The 20,835-nt window shown below is 41.6% G+C and overlaps 1 protein-coding gene across 4 annotated transcripts in view; it reads left to right on the plus strand.

Annotated features, from left to right (window-relative positions):
* MARK1 (microtubule affinity regulating kinase 1) overlaps positions 1-20,835 on the plus strand; it is a 491,137-nt gene that overhangs the window by 415,113 nt on the left and 55,189 nt on the right. For 2 of the 4 annotated variants that reach the window (XM_085612955.1, XM_085612957.1), the window contains exons 12-14: positions 2,635-2,788; positions 10,458-10,651; positions 12,296-12,396. In XM_085612955.1, the coding sequence (XP_085469081.1) occupies positions 2,635-2,788; positions 10,458-10,651; positions 12,296-12,396 (449 nt within the window). Of the gene's footprint in view, positions 1-2,634; positions 2,810-10,457; positions 10,652-12,295; positions 12,397-20,835 lie in introns of all 4 variants that reach the window. The other 2 variants (XM_085612954.1, XM_085612956.1) reach the window with 1 other exon arrangement.

Below are 20,835 nucleotides of genomic sequence, written 5' to 3' on the forward strand. Positions count from 1 at the left end.
GGTGGTTTCCGGTGCCCAGCACCGTCACTTAATCACTACACTGGGGCTTTTCATGAGCACCAGCAAAGGACACATACATTTATGGTAGGCAAGGGCAGATTAAATGATTTGTCCAGAATCACAGCATGTCGAGCTGGCGACGACATTCGAATATGGTTCCTCAGCTCCGAAGGCAGCAGCTCAGGCCATTACGTCACATCCGCTCCCCATTTTTATGGTTAGTAGTTAGCTCTGTTTTAGGTGGCGCTAACAAGAGACTGGTGCAAGCTGCCTCCTGACGAGAGCTCCCACCCCCGCTTTTTCTTTTTTTTTAACAAATTAACCACTGCTCCTGCTGGTCGGCATTGTTCAGATTTCATCCTGAAACATGGATTCCAAGGATTCACCTTGAGTGCCTCTTCTGTCTTCTCACCCGTGTTTTGCGACTTTGCCTCAACCACCAACATCTCACTGTGGGGCATAACACTACACATGCCAGATTCAAATTCAGATAATCCACATGCCTTCCGATTATATCTTTGGGCTCCCCAGCTCTCCTCTGGTTAGAAAAGATAGGACTCTATCTTACGGATGTCTCTGCGGGCTGTAGTGGGATAGAATGCTCAAATCCAGTTCTTCTTTAGAACACATGATGGGCTTTCAGTGCCCCTGTGCTGTTCCCAAACCACAGTCTAATCCTGGACATTCTTAATCCTGTATAAGACTGGAAATCTTCAAAAATGGTGGAGTTAGCTCAGAGCTCTGCCTTGTTGAGGATTTCCTCCAGCCTTGTTAGAGGCCTGAAGTTTTGAATTCTGATGGTCATTGTCTAACCTTATCTTTGTATTTATGCCTTATGTCAAGGCTGGGAGAGGTGCCGGTACAGCCAGCACGAACGGTAACTAACAGGGCTGGAGTAGAGGGCCTGCCTCCAGGGCTTGGGACACCTGCGCACCTTAACAAACATAAAAAATCCACTTACCGTGCTGCGAGGAAGAGAGGGGCGGCCCCACACGTGTCCATGTTATACTGACGAGCTAAGACACGCTGTAGTGGACTGGATATGTGTAATCGTGGGTCTGTGCAGGAACCGCAGACGACCCAAACTGTTCACACCATCTCCTGAGTTCACTTGGATAACACACAGCACGTTTACTTCAGTACTGCACTTAGAAATACGAGTAAAGGTAGCAGACGCCTCGAGGGCAGCCAGAGGGTTTAGTGCTTCCAGTAGAAACCTTCAGGGGAGCAGTGAAAATTTAGACACATATAAAGGAAACGTAATCCGACTTCGAGGTCTAGCCCACGGTAAAATCGGTTATGACATTGAACATTTATACAGTTCGCTCTACTAAATGAACTACTTGTTTGTCCTGAAAAAAAGATGTTCGTATTCCCTACGTCAAGTCACTTAACCCCCCAGTACAGCACCTTGTGTAGCGCAACTGGTGCTCGTGGAAAACGCGCCAATTCAGGTTGAAAATGCCGATTTAAGACTGCGAAAAAGGAGGAAATGATCCCAAAAGCCTGTATACTAGGTTTGAATTTACGACCTTCTTAATACAGATTTCTAGAGAAGAAACCCTCCAGCTGTCTACGTTCCCCGTTTAGGACCTGACTGCATGTTTTGCGGGGTCCCTCAGTGGTATATTATTGCCTCACATATACATTTCCAGAAGTAAATGTTTACCATAATCACTTTGCTTATTCATTGAGTGCACCAAATCTCCCAAATACGTTTCCAGTTCAAGAGACAATAAAACATTCCATATCACAAGCATCAGTCCCACAAGTCACACCCTTGCATTTATTTGTTAACCCATCTCATGCAAGGGGTAGCAAACGCCACTAATCTTTATTTGTTCAAACATTTTTACTGATTTTTAAAATGTCTTGTATTCTGCCTCCCCATTGAATTAAAATGTACATTGATAATTCTTTTGTGCTACATAGCTAAACACGTGTGGTCCCAAAGGCGAGACCTATTGGTTATGCCAATGCTTGTTAGTGATTAATGTTACCTGATAATAAAATCTGTTGCGCATGTGCTAGGCATACATAGACCAACAGTTGGTTACTTTTCCACAAGTGAGTTTTAGGCGCCTTTCTTTGCCAAAGCTTAAAATAGTGTTACAGAAGTAAGGAAGAGTTCTGGGAACAAAATACTTGGTGACTTATCTTGCCTTCCCTCAGCTAGTGATCGTACGGTGTCCTTTTGCGTGTAGTTCTGTAACGTCGCTTTATCAGCTGTGGCATATTCCTGCCATGCACCCGTGTCCCAGTGAGATCTGTTGTGTGTGGCAGCTCGTTTTATATTTTTGCTATGCAGAGAAATTTGAACTATTTTGCACTTAAAATGTCTCTTTAATCCAATACATGTAGCTGATGTAAATTTCTTGTGTTTGTTATACAGGCCCTCTATCATTCTGTTAAAGTATTGGTGAGAATTAGTTTGCGTGTTCCTGCAGTGAGGATATCAGTTGATTTGTGGAGTTTCTTCAATTGATGAAGAACATTAGCTTGTGTGTTACCGTTGTCCAGGTATCAGTGGTTGGTGGTGCCGGGCAGCACAGCAATTTTAGAATTACTGGAAATCTCGTGTTACATGTTATCAACCTAATTTTGTTTTGGTTTCATTTGTTTTAATGTGTTTAGTTTGAAGGAAGCGAATCCCTCTCCAATAGCAATTTGTGTCAAAGGTCTCGGCCCAGCAGCGACCTGAACAACATTTCTGTGCAGTCCCCTGCTCACATGAAGGTCCAGCGGAGTATATCGGCCAATCAGAAGCAACGGCGGTTCAGTGATCACGGTGGGGATGACATTCAACCAAGTAAAGTAACACACTATTCCATGCCTGAGTGTGCAGTGTTTTTGGCCTTCAGGGTCTGCATTTCCTGTGTGTTGGGTGCCATATCCTGTGTTGCGGTCTCCCGCTTTCCACCAGTTTCATTATATACGTCTGTGCTGCATTTTCTTGACATTTGATTTGCCCTGTACTTTGCTTTCTTTGAAGTCTGGGTGGTTGGTTGTAAGCCTTTTTAAAATGCATGGATGCCTTTGGTTTTATGCACTCGCCTGATGTGAAAATGTTGATTAAAACAGTATCTTTGGCAGATCATGAGAGAAATTACATCTTTCAGATAATGCTAAACTACAAATAAATCTCCTTCAAACAGAAATTCGTTAAAATAAAAATTCGCTTTAAACCATATGGCACATTTCCACAACTATTGGTACGAAAGCAAGATAACGTCTCAAGTTTCTCCTCAAACCATTGCCCATTTGTCTCAAAACACTGCCATTTTAGTTGAGAAGAACATAAGCCCCGCGTGGTTACTGCTTCTGAAATGTTGCCTGCAGACATACAGAGAACGCATATTGGTCTAGATCCTAAGTTGATAAGTTTATTGGAGCAGTTATCAAAACATTTATGTATTGGGCCTCTCACCGCACCATGGTTTCCGCTGATTTTCCTGTGTTTTGGTAACGCTTGCACTTTCTCATTTCTCTCCCTTTGGTAATAACTAGTGATAGTTTGGGGCAATAAACTTGTTATGTATTTTTTTATATTTTCTTTAACCCCTTCAGTGCCCATGACGAGCTGGACTCGTCATGGGCTGCGGTGGCGCTGTGCCCATGACGAGTCCAGCTCGTCATGAACTCCGCCCGCTAATGTTAAGCGCGGCACTGGGCGGGGAAAGGGGCGGGCATGCAAGGGGTTAATGTTCGAAAATATTACCTTTGCCGTAATAGCTTGTAGTTAATTTACAATAAAAATTTAACCATATTATTTCTGGTTACCTAGTTCTTTGCTTTCAGCAGTGCCCTCAGGGCGGCAGCCATTGTTATTACCCTAAATTATGACATTTCAACCTCATTTTACTATATCTTGGGGGTGAATTTGTAACTTTCCCCAAAGGTATCCCAAGACTGAAGTTAGAGTAGTAAATAATCATCGTTGACTATGTTGGGAACATTGCACTTCTCCAAAATATTCTAGGACTGGTTTTGAATGTTAAATTAACTGTACCTGGGAGAAGCAGATGGCGGTCTTGCAGAGGAGAAAAGAAGACCAGGTAAAGCACCATCAAATACATGGGACGGGACCTGAGAAGCAGCTGCAGCACTGTCTAGAGGACTTAAAATGAGGAATTACCACTGGGACCATAGAAGCAGCCAGCAGCACTGTCTAGGGCATTTAGAATGAGGAATTAGCACTGGGACCAGAGAAGTACCTGCCTAGAGGACTACGAATGGGGAATTACTTCTGAGAACAGAGACACAGCTGCAGCACTGCCTACAGGACTTAGAATGGAGGAGTTACCGGAGAAAAGAAGGCAAGGTAAAGCACCATCGAATACATGGGACGGGACCAGAGAAACAGCTAGCAGCACTGTCTAAAGGACTTAAAATGAGGCATTACCGCTGGGAACAGAGAATCAGCTAGCAGCACTGTGTAGGTGATTAAGAATGAGGAATTACCACTGGGACCAGAGAAGTAGCTGCAGCACTGCTTAGAGGATTTAGGATGGAGGAATTACCAACAAGCCAGCAAAGCAGCTAGTAGCATAGACTGGAGGACATACAATGGTGAAATTACCAATGAGGCCAGAGAAGCAGCTGCAGCACTGGATCCAGATGTACTCAATTTAAATGTCTGCACTCTGTCTCTTTTACGTAGAATACATGTGAAACATGGACTCAAGCAAGAACGATGCATGTTTGAGGAGACCAGACTAATTCAGAGCTGTACAACCCTACACTCTCATTGGATACCAGGGAGAAGAAGATGGGCTGAGAAGGACGGAGGAGGAAGTGGGAAGCTGCTGCTATGGAAAATTCTACTGGTAGCAGCAGGCCGCCGGGTCCTCCCTCCCCATGTTTACATCTGGAGAGGCCAGTGTCTTCACCAGCCAGGGCCTGGCTGCGACTGCCCCAGGGCATTTACATGTAGACTGGTGTCAGTGCTATGGAATATTTTATTATAGCCCTGTGCCGTTTTAATCTGTATCTTCAACGGGCAAGCAGCGACTGGGGAGGGGTGGTGGGGGCAGGTTGCGGAGATGGGTGAAGATGCCACGCCGCCAACAGAGTGCGAATGCAAACACAAAAGTAGCCACAAAATAATAAACAAGACCAGATAAGCATGAAGCGCGTTGTTCAAGCCGCTGGCAAGTCACAAAAAAAGAAAACTTGCTCACAGTGTATCATAAATAACTGTAAAAGGAAGGGCAATCCCTATGGGAGGTTACAAACGCCCAAATTAACGGACTAGCAAGCTATTTAACCAATCAAAAGCTAGCATTTGCGAAGGACATAAAGAGGAACAATTTGCGGTGCTTTAAGCCCATATTCTAGATACAGCATGCCTCGCAGAGCTGCTCATGCGCTGCCTAGGCTTGAGGTAAAAATAGTGTTGCATTTCCTAACGTCTTGTATCCTACAGTGCTTCATAGTGAGACACAGATATAATAAACGTGAAATGTACAACACTGTTCTGCTGAGCTGGTTGTTAATGGAAAGAGGTTCTTTGAGAGGTCACCTGTTCTGAACACAGGATTTATCAGAAAATGATTACTTTTTAAAACATAATTGGGATGCACAGGATAAAAGAGGCACACTTTGTATTAAAGAAGTGTGTCGATGTAGCCTTTTTTCTTAGTACAACATTAAATATGTTTTTCACAAATGATTTCCTTTTCACGATACAAAGGACTGTTATCTGTGTTCTTTAATTGTTCCATAATAACGTTTTAAATGAATGTGTACAGTCTTGCTTAAGAAACCTACGCATTTCCATGCCTTTGTAATCTCTTTTGTAAAAGTTTGTTTAAAATATAAAAGTACCTAAGAATTGTTATCATGGAATGTGCCACGTAGTTTCCACATAGTTTGGAACTAATCGCATAATGTGCGTTGTGTGCATTTTTTTCACATATTTCGACTTTCTCTTGCCTAACCCTGTTGCATAAGTTGGGCCTAAATTGCTGCACATTGCAGTGGTTGTGCTAGTAAATAATTTTAGAAATATTATGCATTTGTTGGCATGTATGTACGTCAACAGCAAGAATGGTTGCTTTCGTGGCCTTTTTAATCTAATAAAGCCCCGTTATAAGGTTTCCTTGGCAGCAGAGTTGTTAGATTAAACATCGAGAGCTTGATCATCTTACGTATATGGGCTCCAGTTTCAAACTATTTTGATAGTGTCAAGATACCCATGGACAGACGGTGCTGTTTATAAGACCCACTAAACTCAAGTCATAGTGTTCATTCCTGAGGGCATTGTTATCTTTCTACTGGTTTGGATTGTTAAACCAGGTATGTTGGAGCTCTCTGCTCTATCATAGACAGTTGACTATTGTGGACTATAAACAGAGTGACCAAACATAAAGGTTTTTTGCTGAAAAATGTATGATGTAACAAAATATTATTCCATGAGATAGGCAACACAGCAAATGATGGTATAATCAGTGTTTAGTGTCAGGACTCACACTTAGCAGATCAACAACTTGGTGGTAAATTGCTAGTTCCTTTGGTCAAGTTGGGGTGTTAAGAAAAAGGGCAAAGGAAGTGAATTGGTGAGTGCATGCATCTCCGTCCTTTCTTGTGAACAGATGTTGAAATGGAGCCTGATAGTCTTAGGTATGTGATGCACTCCACTAGGTATTTAACTCTGAAAGCTACAAACCAAGGACAAGGAACAGCTATTGGACATCCAACATCAAGGAAAATCTGAAAATGGCTCCTTCCAGATGCTCATTGGTTTTCATTTTCCACTGTCTTCAGTTGAAATGCATATGTTGTATCGGGGCTCGTTAAGGTGAATAATTTGGAAAGGACTTGCTAATGCTAAACATTAAGACCATTTTTGATGACTGTCTTGGTAGGTGACGTGGTTAAGGATAATGCCCCATGGGATGGTTAGCAAGTGAATTCATTGGTTTTCATAGTGTTACAAATCATTCGATAAGTCTTCTTTGCATCATCATGTTGCAACAAACGTTGATTACGGAATATGTTTCATGGGGTTAAGAATGTGTGTGGGTCATAAGATGAGTAAAGGAACTAAACTGGAAAAGGCTCATCTAGGTGTCCTCATGTATAAAATTCTGGTCTAGGCCAAAGGCTGTTTAGTACATAATTAAAAACAGAGATCTACAAGCACACAATTCTCCTAAGGTAATTGGCATGAAAGGATATGCCAGGGTAATGCGTGCTGTATAAGTGCCATTTTATTCGTAAGTTTGTCAACTTTTTCACTTATAATGGTCATAAGGATATTTGCTCCTCCCGGTTTAAAATTAGACATCTCTGTACTGAAGGGCATTCCTATGTCTGGTCTGGAGCAAAAAAATATTAGTTTGTTTCTGGTACGTAGTCAATTGAAAAGAAAATCTATGAAGTCATCTTTGGGAATTCTCTGTGCTAATATTACCAGTTGAGTGTCTGTTTAGGATACCTAAATGTAACCTATATTTTTGGTAAACTAATACTTGATTTATATCGGATTTGGCTGTGTAAATTCAACTACCCTAAACCAATTACGATTAAAATACTCTGGAAAGGGAAAACCTGATGACACCTGTTATTTGTGGTATTTCATCCTTAAGAGGAACACCATTTCCAAAAATAAACACAATTTTTAAACTTCTCTAAAATGCAGCCCTTGCTTCCAGACACCTAATGAGTTCGTATTAACCAAGGAATATGCAGCGTTCTGTTCTTGTTAAGATTACACATTCAGATGCTTTCAGACTGAAGAGTCCTAATGGGTTTGTCCTTGTGTTTAATGCGAAATTACTCCACGGTTGATACATTATTTATTGTTTAAAGTTAAATGAGGAGATCCCAAGCGTAGCTTAAAGGAAGACTGGAGTGGTGGTGAAGAGGCTACCACAGTAGTTGTATGAGATGGCATAAGCTCTTAACACTCTTTGCACCCTTAAATCACAGCATTCCGTCTATAATATAATTGTATTTCCTTAATAATAGTAGTATGTTAAAACAAACTACTGTATTTTGAAATATTTGTAGGACTGGTAACGTACTAACTGGTGATACCCTAGGATTGTATGAGTAGGACTCTTAATCAGAATAACTAGTAAGTAATTGGTGTGTTACAATTTTGACCTTTTTCTTCATCATAGTTCTTTCCTTAGAAGAATAGATGAATCCGTGCCAAATGTAAATTCATGTTCAAGGCATATGAGCTGCAGATCACACACTGTGCATAGATCGCCATCTGGTGTTGGGCCTGGATGTTTGCACTTTGTTGTTGTCTTGGAAAGTCTTTGGAAGTCACGAGATAGGTGGCTCCTCCTTTGGATAATAGTGCGCATGGGCATCGACTCCATCGTTAGATTGTTGCCAAATGTAAATCCAGTTTCTCTCTGTAGGCCCTCAACGTCGGGTACATCTCGTGACCCGTGCAGTGGCGGCTGGTTATTTTAAAGAGCACCCTCACTTCCACAAGCACACGCAGGCACCTTCATTCGCACCCATCTGTCCACAAGCACCCAGGCATATACTCACATCTAGCCTTTCTTTCACATGCACACACAAGTGCACAAAATCTCTCCCACCCATTCACAAGCTCCTAAATGCAATCATCAAAAACGCACCTTATTTCGTTAGTCACAGTTTCACTCCCACTGTTCTAAGAAGAATGAATACTTTCAAGTAAAAAGTATTTATTACTACAGGAACAATCTGTTTCTCAGTACATCCACAACTACACAGCGTATTATAAAAACAGCAAGAAGGCACGTCATAAATAACGAGAATAATTAACATTTCTAGCATTATTAAAATGTCATCAAGAAACGAACTCCCTAACGTCTGCTTCTGTGTGCTACACTATGAGATCATGGAAGGCATAGCAACATGCAGTCTTGAGTTTCATAGGCAGAAAAGACGCTCTGCATACCTTGTTGACAGCGAAGGCTGTCTTTATCAGCATAGGCGCGAAGATAGTGTACCCTGTGAAGGGTGAACACACTGCGATAGCAGTTAGTCAGCCTTCCTTGGGTTATCAGCTTCAGATGAGATGTAGCATTCACGAAGTGTGCTGACAGTAGGTGAGACCATCTCTGGCAGAATCTTGGGTGATAATCTGGGCAAAGGAAATCTCCTGACAGGTGGTCAAGTGATCGTCCTTATATACTAACATTTATCAGAAGTTGGAATTTCTAACATAGGTTTAAGAATGTCTGATATAGATTATGTAAATCCTACGTAGGTTTCCTAGACATTTCCTTATGAACATATAAAGGGAAAGAACATAATTTCACACTACTCTATTTTGGTTAATGTCTGTTTGTTGTCTTAATTATCCTTGACCTGGTGAAAAGTAGACTTTTGACCCAGAAAAATGTTGCATTGATGGTTGTATATGTGTTATTAATCGAATAGCTTGACACATTCACAGTTCTTAGAAAGATAGGTCAGGCGACATCTAAATTGAATGGCAGACATGACAATAATTCTGCATGAATCGGGGAAGATGGCAACTACCATTGTGTCTGAGAGGGAAGATGGCGACCTCCTCTATTTAAGATGGAGTCGGACCATAGGGACTTTTCATCAACACGGAGTGTAATCATGCTGCTTTGTTTGAAATATGGAACTGAACACAGTCCATTTGGCATATATTTACCGTTTCATAGCCCTGCCCAGCAGAGCTGACATGTATGCAGTTTTATACTTCTAAAAAAGTCACACAGAAGCCAGAATAGAATTGTCAATGCCTATATTCCAAGGTTGGTGTAATTCACAGTTTGCCTCTTCAGCTGAATCAGAGTTTATCACCGGAATTGAGTGCAGTAAATATGATTTGCAGAGTCTCCATTTCTTGTGACACCCTTGCAGTCAAAATATCTTGGTATTGCTGTATCTTGAAAATATAGGCACTTGCATTTTCGGTAATGCTAGGTGGGCAAATATCACATCAGTATTCTTGACACCCATGGAATGATGGCCCCAAGTAGCTCATTTGCAAATAACCTGAACAGGAATCTCCAATCCACTGTGTAGACTTCATCAAGCCTGCTTAGGACTGGCAATGACTTTGACAACTAGAGACTGTTTCTGTTTCACAAGGCAAAATGAAATTATACCACAGATAAATTAGGTAAAACAGAGCACCATTTAGCATATAGCGCAGAGGCTGACTCAGTGAAACATACAAAGAGGACCTCCAGGTGAATGAGCCGGTATTTAGTCCTCATTGCAAGAGGGGGCTAGGAGAGCTATACTGTTATATTTAAGGGCAAGCGTAGTTACCTGTGTCCCAGATGTAATCAACTTCGAAAATCCAAGGGATGTACTAAGGGGTCACAAAGTGGTAGTGTCTTTTATGGTATTTTGCTTAGCAAAGATCTTGCAGGCGTAACTTGATTTGCATTGACCGGTTGACCAGTCAGTGCGACTCTTATCTTTCATTGGGTGAATTTCAACATGTTATACTTTTTAATTGACAGCTGGGCCATCGATTCCTCCTGCGGTGTCCTATACGAAACGGGGCCAGGCAAACAGTGTTGAAAGTGAACAGAAAGAGGACTGGGACAAGGATGGGCCTCGCAAGCTGAGCAGCACAACAGTGAACTCTAAGGGTGAAGTTACTGCAAGTCCGATCGTAGGATCAGAGCGAAAAAAGTCTACCACTGTTCCAAGTGTAAGTCACTCTAACTTCCCTGAGCAACATTCTCTCTTCAGACGAATATTAAAAATGCTTTACAGAATGATCTACTCTTTAGTATTAAATTTTTTGCTTTTCAAAAACATTGCATTTTAATATTATCTGCCATGTGGCGGCCATTACTGTTATTGTCACACCACAAAGAGGTAAGAGAAGCTTATCAATTCTTGGCTCAATTATGCTTTAAATGTTTCTTATTTTTAATTTCAAGTACATTAGGGGATGTTGTCTTAATGAGTGAACTATCTTATTGCGTTATTAAACGGTCAATTGATTGACCATGTATAATTGTTTTGTAACTATTCATCTAGGAAATGGTATCCGTTGTATATACTTTGATTAAGATGGCACTTTCCTCTACGATCTTCGACAAGTCGATAGGAATCCCATTTGTCATGCATTGAATCATTCATTTGTGAATTTGAGTTTTTTCACCACATTCCCTAATCTTAACTGGATTAATGACTACTCACTAATGTACAATGTTGCAAGCCTTACCAAGGGGATTTTGTTTTAAGATCACCAAGAATACTTTTTTCCACCTGTTTCTCTCCTGCTCACCCAGCACCTGTGACACTCACCATGTTAATTGCCATTTTATTTTGTGCACGTTAATGCAAGGAGAGCTTTAGCTCTGCTCACTGGCATCTCATAGAAAACCATTCTTCATTGTCTGACAGCAGGGCTTTTGACAGTGAACATTCTCTGATAGTTGTATTAAGAACAATGGGGCCGAATCAAGGAACTTGCCTGTAGATATACTTCTCCAGCATTGTTTTAGACTAAAGATTGGCCTGCCACCCACCCCAACTCCCTAGAGGATTATGCTGATGGCATGCGAGTGCCCAGAATCTCACTGAAATGATACACAGGAATGGGGACAGCAGGGCAGGCAGGTAGGGCAAAGTAAGTCATATTTCTCTTTGGAAAGGCACCTTGGTAGAGCTTTGAAAGTCATTTTAATATCACATATTAACTATATCAACCAAGGATTTCTAGCATGGCGTCTAGTAATACTCAAAGAAGTATGTGAATCTGTAAAGAATACTAATGGCGGAAACATTATTAACAGTTCAGTACTTTCACTCATATTCAGCTCATGACCCTCCTTCTCATTGGCTAGGATGGGAGGGTGATAAATACTACGTTTTTGCGTTAAAATAAATACTGCATTTGAATGTTATCAGCCTTGTGGCGGCCTTTATTGTTTTTACAGTCCAGGTTATTGTCCTGATTTCTGAATATAAATATGTTAGGATTTAGATGTTAAAACCTAATTGACCTTAAAACCTAGCACGAGAAAGGAAAAGTGAGGTAGTATGACGAGATGCAAAATATGTATCCATACTGGGTTTGTGAAATAACTTTTTGTAATGTCCATGTACTAATATAAAGCCCTTCATGCCAGCATTTGTTCCCAGTTTTGGCCTATAGTGGAACTGAATCTCCGTGAGCGTTAGCGAATTTCGCAAGATCAAGCAACAAATAACCGATACTTTTCACAAAACAGCCACATGAGGAATAAATACATATGCATTTTCATGACTATTATGCTGCCTGATTCTTTTTTGAAAAACGTTTAATTTGTAAATATTTGTTTTCTTTTTTTATCCTGTGAAGAACAACATATTTCCTGGTGGTGGAATGACTCGAAGGAACACTTATGTTTGCGACCGCACTACAGATCGAAACTCTGCAATACAAAATGGCAAAGACAGCAGGTACCACATCACATTTGTTTATTCAAGCTAGCCATTTATAAAGTCAAACCAAGGTAGTTAAAAAAAATAAAAAAACTTGACATGCTTTTGCCAAGGATATTTTGGCTAATGGAGCTAGGAAGAGAGCCACAAAACGTAATTAGAAGAAAATTGAGAGTTTAAGATATATAGTTCCTAAGTTGGTAACCCTGGTGCAATAACCATATTAATAGTCCCTTTTGACACCGCAGTGTAAATTCATTACCCCCAACACCGTGCTCTTGTTCCACAGGCCATCACACCTATTGAAGCAGCCACCTTCCTTCCTATCTATGTGTGGTTTATTTTGTTAATGCACTTTAATGGCGTGCACATCAAAGTTGTGTATAAGTGAAGTATTGACAACATTTTGTGATTTTAACAGTGGTGGGAAACTCATTGTGGTAAAAACGCCCTTAGTGCGTCAATAGCAGCTAATGCAGAGAGTTTGGAGCTCAGTTCAAGCGAAATGACCATTACCTCAAATATCCTACTTCCAAGGCCTCTTATTCTTCTCATCCACTCCAGTCTCCCCTATACTTTAGATTGTAATTACCTTTACCCCATTCCTATACTTGCCTTAGCCCCTACTCCAGCACCTTAAGTTGTAAATGACCTGGCCCTGTTCCTTCTAAAAGTAAAACTGAAACACTGTCATAAACACCACTGCTAACATGGCTACTTATCTCTGATGATTATTATATCATTTCATTTGTGTATATTCTTTTTAATTTAAGTGAGGCTAAATGAGAAAATGAATGGCTTTCCCAAAACATACTCTAAATCACTGTTATTAGATTGCTTGTTTTCTCCTTCAAGTTATGTTCGGTGACGTTCTTTGGGGGTGAGGTATGTCCAAGTTGTTCCATTCTGAGCAGGCTTAGAACAAAAGCCTGCTTGTAAGGACTGAAAACCACCAAGGCCTCGAAAGTTTTCTGGTAGAAATGTGCAGTGAAATCTATTTAATACTGGAACAGATTATTCAGTCCCTTGTCCTAGTGCCCCATTTTTCAACTTCAGTCTCACAATGAGCTGGCCAGTAATCACCCTTTTAAAGCTTTAAGTGTGTACAGTATTCAGTTTGTATTTCAAACGATGCTGTTATTGGAACTCTCAAGGCAAGGATAGCATTGAAATGTTTCTGACATATCTGCAGTCTCAAACTAGTAAATACAGATTGGTTCTTGAAGAGGTGGGTTGATCTCCAAGAGGGAGGTTCAGCGTAGGTCCATGAAGACATAGTTTCAGGGTAGCCACACGTGCATGCTACTGACAACCTTCAGAGTGCTAGTGCAGGCAGCAGTGGCTGACCAGACGAGAAGCCCCTCACGCTGAAATTATGTTTGTGACAAGATATGAGGCAAATATAATGTTAGAAGGCAGTAGATACATGCGAGTATAAAACCCACTGCAATCAGCCCCAACATATTAAGAAGTGAAAGGTCTACCACAGCTCAGGAGGCTGATCGGTGAGTTTACACGGATCACGGGCAATCCATGGTTGCCGATCGCTTTTGAAGTCCCCTGGCCTCAGACACTGTGGAGTACTCACCTTTGGTGACATATTTTTGAGAAATCTCTAGCCTGCTCCTCCTGTTTTTTGCCATGCCTGGCAATACATCCAGTAGACAGATTTACTGCCTGATAGAAACTCATGGACTGCTGCTGTGTATTCGCTCTTGTTGCAGTACATTAAAGGACCTCACAACTCCTGGTATGGAGTCGAACAGCCCATGGAAACTGTTTTATAGCTAATGAGAGGATTTGTGCATTCATGATAACTCCATGTGGTGTTCATGCTTTCATAATAACCCCACTTGTTGTTCAAGCATTAATGACAACCTCATGCGTTATTTCATTCATGATAACCTCCATGTATTGTTCTTGCATTCATGATAACCCCATGTGTTGTTCTTGCATTCATGATAACCCCATGTGGTGGTCTTGCATTCATGATAAGCCCATGTGGTGTTCTTGCATTCATGATAACTCCTTGTGGTGTTTTTGCATTCATGGTAACCCCATGTGTTGTTCTTGCATTCATGATAACCCCATGTGTTGTTCTTGCATTCATGATAACCCCATGTGGTGTTCTTGCATTCATGATAAGCCCATGTGGTCTTGCATTCATGATAACTCCTTGTGGTGTTCTTGCATTCATGGTAACCCCTTGTGGTGTTCTTGCATTCATGATAACTCCATGTGATGTTCTTGGATTCCTGCTAACCTCCATGTTTTGTTCTTGCATTCATGATAATCCCATGTGGTGGTGTTGGATTCCTGCTAACCTCCATGTTTTGTTCTTGCATTCATGATAATCCCATGTGGTGTTCTTGGATTCATGCTAACCTCCATGTTTTGTTCTTGCATTTATGATAACCCCATGTGGTGGTCTTCCTTTCATAAAACCCCACATGTTCATGCATTCATCATAATCCTATGTGGTATTTATGCACTTCATTTCCTGACAACCCCATGTAGTGTTTATGCATTCTTGATAAACTCAATGTGTTGTTCCTGCATTCATGATAACTCCATGTGGTGTTCTTGTATTCATGATAGCCCCATGTGGTGTTCTTGCGTTCATGATAAATAGCCCCATGTGGTGTTCTAGCGGTCATGATAAATAGCCCCATGTGGTGTTCTTGCGTTCATGATAAATAACCCCATGTGGTGTTCTTGCATTCATGATAACCCCATGTGGCGTTCTTGTATTCAAGATAGCCCCATGTGTTCTTGCATTCATGATAACCCCATGTGGTGTTCTTGCATTCATGATAAATAACCCCATGTGGTGTTCTTGTATTCATGATAACCCCATGTGTTGTTCTTGCGTTCATGATCACCCCATGTGGTGTTCTTGCATTCATGATCACCCCATGTGGTGTTCTTGCATTCATGATAGCCCCATGTATTGTTCTTGCCTTCATGATAACCCTGTGTAGTGTTCTTGCATTCATGATCACCCCATGTGGTGTTCGTGCATTCATGATAGCCCCATATGTTGTATTTGCGTTCATGATAACCCCGTGTGTTGTTCCTGCATTCATGATAACCCCATGTGGTGGTCTTGCATTCATGATAACCCCATGTGGTGTTCTTGCATTCATGATAACCCCATGTGTTGTTCTTGCGTTCATGATCACCCCATGTGGTGTTCTTGCATTCATGATCACCCCATGTGGTGTTCTTGCATTCATGATAGCCCCATGTATTGTTCTTGCCTTCATGATAACCCCGTGTAGTGTTCTTGCATTCATGATCACCCCATGTGGTGTTCGTGCATTCATGATAGCCCCATATGTTGTATTTGCGTTCATGATAACCCCGTGTGTTGGTCCTGCATTCGTGATAACTCTATGTGGTGTTGTTGCATTCGTGGTAACCCCATGTGATGGTCTTGTATTCATGGTTACCCCATGTGGTTTTCTTGCGATTATAACCTCATGTGGTGTTTTTGCTTTCATAAAAACCTCACGTGTTGTTAATTCATTCATTATGACCCCATTTGGTGTTCCTGCTCTTCATTTCTTGACAACCCCATGTGGTGTTCATGCATTCATTATAACTCCAAGTCTTGTTCATGCATTCAGGATAACCACACAGCCGCAGCTCCTCTGCTATGGTGGAGGTGCGTTGCCACATGCTTTTCAGCAGTCTAAAAAAGGGCAAATAAAATGATAATAAATTGCTGTTATCATTTTATTTTTCCTTGCTGAAGCCAGTTTTGAGGCAGGGCTTGGCTGTCGTCACAGCCAGCAGGGGGAGGAGTGTTATGTCCACTTGAGTGTGCATGATGGTGTGGCCGGCCGTCTTGGGCCTGCCAAACAGTCACGCACACTTAGCATGTTTTCCACCAGCTGTAATGCATTGCCTGGGCGGAGAACATGCACATGGTTGCAGTCCTGTTTGAGCGCGGAACCACGGTGCTCAGACCAATCACGACGCTGCTGTCATGGGGACAGCAGTATCATGATTGGCTTAAGGGAGCCTCTGTGCTTCCAGGATGAGAAGCGAGACAGACGACGACCTTGGAAAGATGAGTGAATTTTTATTTTTAAAAACCCTGCACCCGCTACCGCTATTATGTATCAGCTGCCACTGTACCCACATGTGGTATTCATGCCTTCCATGTTTATACAAGCTCATGTATAGAACACTACATATGTTATGATGATGTAGAGCTTCTTGGATCTTTTCTTAATGACGCTTCTTGATGGCCATCGAAGTACCTCTCAGATTTCCAATACCATAATTCTCCTGTGCACAGCCGCTGCTATGGGGCTCTTACGCTAAGGACGTCAAATTGCTCGTTTAAACTATTTGCTCTATCGGTTTGAACTACTAGAGAAGCCAATAGCAGCCGTGGGTTCCCATGGCAACGAGTAATAGAGCCCTGATGAACACGCTGTTCAAGGAAACGCTTTAATTATGGTGTTTGTCAGAGATCAGTTTCAGTGTATTTAAAAGCTGCAAGTAGATGTGGACAGATTCGTCTTTCTGTCAGCGTGGCACAAATAATTGTTTTAGTCGGTGTGAGGGTTCTAGCCAGTTGCAAGATGAATGAATGAAATGCAATGGTTCAGGGCACATATGTATCCACTAACGGTGCATAGATCTACCTTTGTTTAATTCTAGTCTTATATAGGAATAATGCATGTGCCCTCCATTTAATTTCTCCTTAGACACTACCTTTATTATTTTCTTTATTTCTATTTAACACGTGCATGCAAAAGGTGATTATATGTTACAAAAATGAAACACACTAAGTATATTAAATGGTAAGTCAACACACAACTAAAAAAAAGCATTACAGTTGAGAAAAATTGGAAAAAAATCTATTTATGTCTGCAAATTCTAATACTGCACCAAAATCGTGACCTTTAATTCCCTATAGTCTACCTGCTGTAATATATCACCAGACGTGAACAGGAAAAACAGGATAAAATATGAAAACGAGGCCTGTAAATAAAGAGTGAAGATCTGCTCACAAAGAAAAAGTAATATGAGACGAGCATGCTAAGCAAATCTCTTGTAGGTTTGTTCCTTGAACAATATTCTTACCTCGGCCAACATTGGGTTGTCTCATATCCTAACTGTGGTGAATTCTAAAAATGGAGTACCAATTTTGCCAAATTTTAGGTCAAGTTGTGTGTTGTTCTTAGCAAATTTTTGTGTTGTTTAGTGCTTGAATGGTTTTTTCTACGTACAGAATATGCCTACACTCCAGCCGCTATTTTGCTAGACTATTGAGACATCCTCTTCAGCAGTGTCTGGTGACACATCACATTTTGCACAAGTTTAAAAAAAATGCACAGTAGGCCAGGTGGATGTACTGTCCAGCTCACCCTTCCCATTTGCCCCCATACGCCCATTTGACTGCCACAGACCAATTGCCTTTTTCACTTAAGTGGAAAAAGTATTTTTGCATCAGGGGTTCCACCAAAGTTCCTTTCGTGCTTTCTTGTCACCAGAGAAAGTAGGTCCAGCAGATTCAGTTTTCATTCCTTGGCCGTCACTCTTAACTGTTTCAAGTACTTGTGGCCCAACAATGGCATCTAGTCCTACTCATTTGAAAATGTCCTTACAGGAAGCGCGTTGAACAAAGGATGCACCATTAGTGTGATGTTGTCAGACCTTCGGTCCCCAAGGGTTGCAAGACTTAGTTGAATGGAAGTAAAATAGTAAGTAGATATCTTTATTTCACACAGGCCCCTGACCTTAGTGATCTGTACTTTCCAAAACATTTTCTCCTGACTAGAGGAGGAAGTAACACCTAAAAGTTGGGTTTCACAAGTTATTGTGGGCCAACGTACCAAACGTCCAATTTCAAGCTAGCACTACAGTGCTTCTTTCCCAATCTGCCCGCTTCCTGAACCTCCCAGAAGCATCACTTACCAAGGAAACGGGTGGGGGGTTGGAAGAGAGGTGGAAGGGGCTGGAAGAAGAAAGAGAGAGCTAGATCTCTGACTGCAGATGCACACAAGTTTGCTATAATGTCTTTGTAGGACCCCTGGGGGTACTGGAGGATTCAGGGACCTTGGTTTTGAAATAATTGTGTATACTGGTCATACATAGAGGCTTTCTTCATGTCCGTGTTTGCATAAAAAATACAAACCTATGGGCAACGAACCTGTTATTTCCAAATGCAGAAATACCATGGCATTGCTTTCTTCTTGCGGGTGAGGACATGTTCAGCATACCCGTATTGAATGGTCTCATTTTGTGGGTCTTCTTCATTGTACGTATTCCCTCAGACACCCTGACCAGTTTGGCTCTTGGGCATCTACGCGAGGAAGCCACTTGTACCCCCAGAGAGCCTGTAACTTCCTTTGGTCTCTAGCCTTTTTATGGTAGAGTGTTCTCCTTTTTCCCCTTTTAACCTCAGGTAGAATAATCGCAAAATCTGCTGGGTACCTTCCCAAGTTTCATGGCCCGCACTTCAGCTCTTAAACTCACTAGGCGCCAAGGGTGTTATTAGTAAGAAACACCATAAATTCTAAAGCCTTGACTTTCAGGTCTACACTTGCCCTGCATACAGCAGTCTCCACATCCAGTGAATGAGACGGTGGACTCATCAACAATTTGCTCTTTAGTTTTCTGATGGCCGACTCAATGATGTAACTTAAAACTGATAGAAATAGGCCTTCCACAAATATAGTGGTTTTGACGTAGTTTTAACAAGTTTAGACTGAAAGCATCCTCTCACATCTATGAGACATTCTAGATAGGGCTGCTAAGCTGTGGCAACAGCATGGGTATTTTACACTAGTGTCAAATAAGATTTACAACAGACTAACTGCATCAACAGTTAAGTTCTTTGTGGTGGCACAAGCACCCTCAGCTTTGCTTTTTTGTTCTCTGATCAAGGAAGTATGTAGGCTTAATCACCAAGAAGTCACAATAATACAGCACTCTTCTTGAAGTTGGGCAGTTTGGAAGAAGTTTTGATTGGCTTTAATGATGCAGGAGGAAACGCATACATTACACACATCTGCTCACCGCTTTAACAGATTTTTCTTGGGGGCTGGAGGGAGCTGAATAAAAGTGATATATGCTTAACCTTGCTTTAACAGGGTTGTTGATCAAACTTTTCGCAACCACAAAATCCATAACACTGTGGAGGAATGGGTGGTAAAATGACTTTACATTCTTTTAAAAAGCCTCCTCCTATCGTCTGTAATGTCTTTCTGGCCTCTGCCAGTGCCGACAAAGCCAGGTCTTTTCATGGGTTTTGCGGTTTTACCTTCCATTACTCCAGTTCAGACAGGTCTCTCTAGCTATCACATGCGATCATGGACACAGCACACTGGGGGAGGCATGGGCAGATTGGGGTAGTATAACTTTTTTTTCAAGCCAAGACTTAGATCACGAAGGAAACTTGGTTGGTCATCATGCTTACCTAGAACTACAAAGAAGTAAATACAATTGGGGCTGGAGGAAGTCGGTATATACAGTATTCTACATGTTTCCCTTCAGCTTGATGTGTTATCCAAACTCATGCTAGTGTTGTTGGTTCATTTGAGGTGTGGGATATTCAGATAATTTTCTTTGTAAATAACTGTTAGTGGCAAATTCATCCCCTCTGAAAGCTGTATACACACTTCAGTGAGCTTTATCTGTTCTTTTCTTTGCCTAGGACTCGCCATGAATGAAGTGTGGTCTTTGTTGATCATTAACCAAAAGTGTTGTTCATGGGGACTCTGCTCTATGCAGGAGTGGAGAAGGCCTCCACTCTACTTCTCCCCAAGTCATGGCATCTTTCCCTGCAAGCATGGCATTTAGAGACTCAATCTTTAACAGCAATGTTACGATGGAATAGGACATTGCTTATGCTGGTTGCCCCTCTTTGCACCACAGAAGCAAATATCTGAGAACTGAAACCAGAAGAGGATACTGTAATATTTGCTGGTGCAGGGTGCCAGAGAAATGATGGCAGACTTGTAACGGCGGTCATTGACAAACTACGTCTAGTTAAGTGTACTTTTTCTTTTAGCAATTATGGTGGCCACTGTCGCTTTCAAAACATTTTGCTAACTTACATGGAGCTTAGAGCCCCCCATTGCTTACCATTGGTTGGCTTCATCAATACTCTTGTTTCCTTGGTTCTCCTTCGTGCAAACATTCCAGCTTCGCTTGCTCTTTGTGTCTTTGTCCCCCCACCCGGAGCATGGACCAAGTGCTGCTTTCTTGGCTAGTGTATGTCCTTCCATGGCTTGCCAGACTACGTAAGTACTTTTTTCTCTCAGTTATAGCAGTGCACGTGTTTGCAGCCGTCATTGTTGTTGCCTGCACTTGTGGAAGCTATGAAGTTTTTAAACCTGACCCACCCACTGTGGCATTCTGTCAGTAACATCACATTCACCTTCAATTTATTTTTCCAGTTCCTGATTAAGAGATGTTTTGCAAAACATGATACTG

Source organism: Triturus cristatus, chromosome 6, assembly GCF_964204655.1.
Source record: "Triturus cristatus chromosome 6, aTriCri1.1, whole genome shotgun sequence".
In the NCBI taxonomy this organism is placed as follows: Eukaryota; Metazoa; Chordata; class Amphibia; order Caudata; family Salamandridae; genus Triturus; species Triturus cristatus.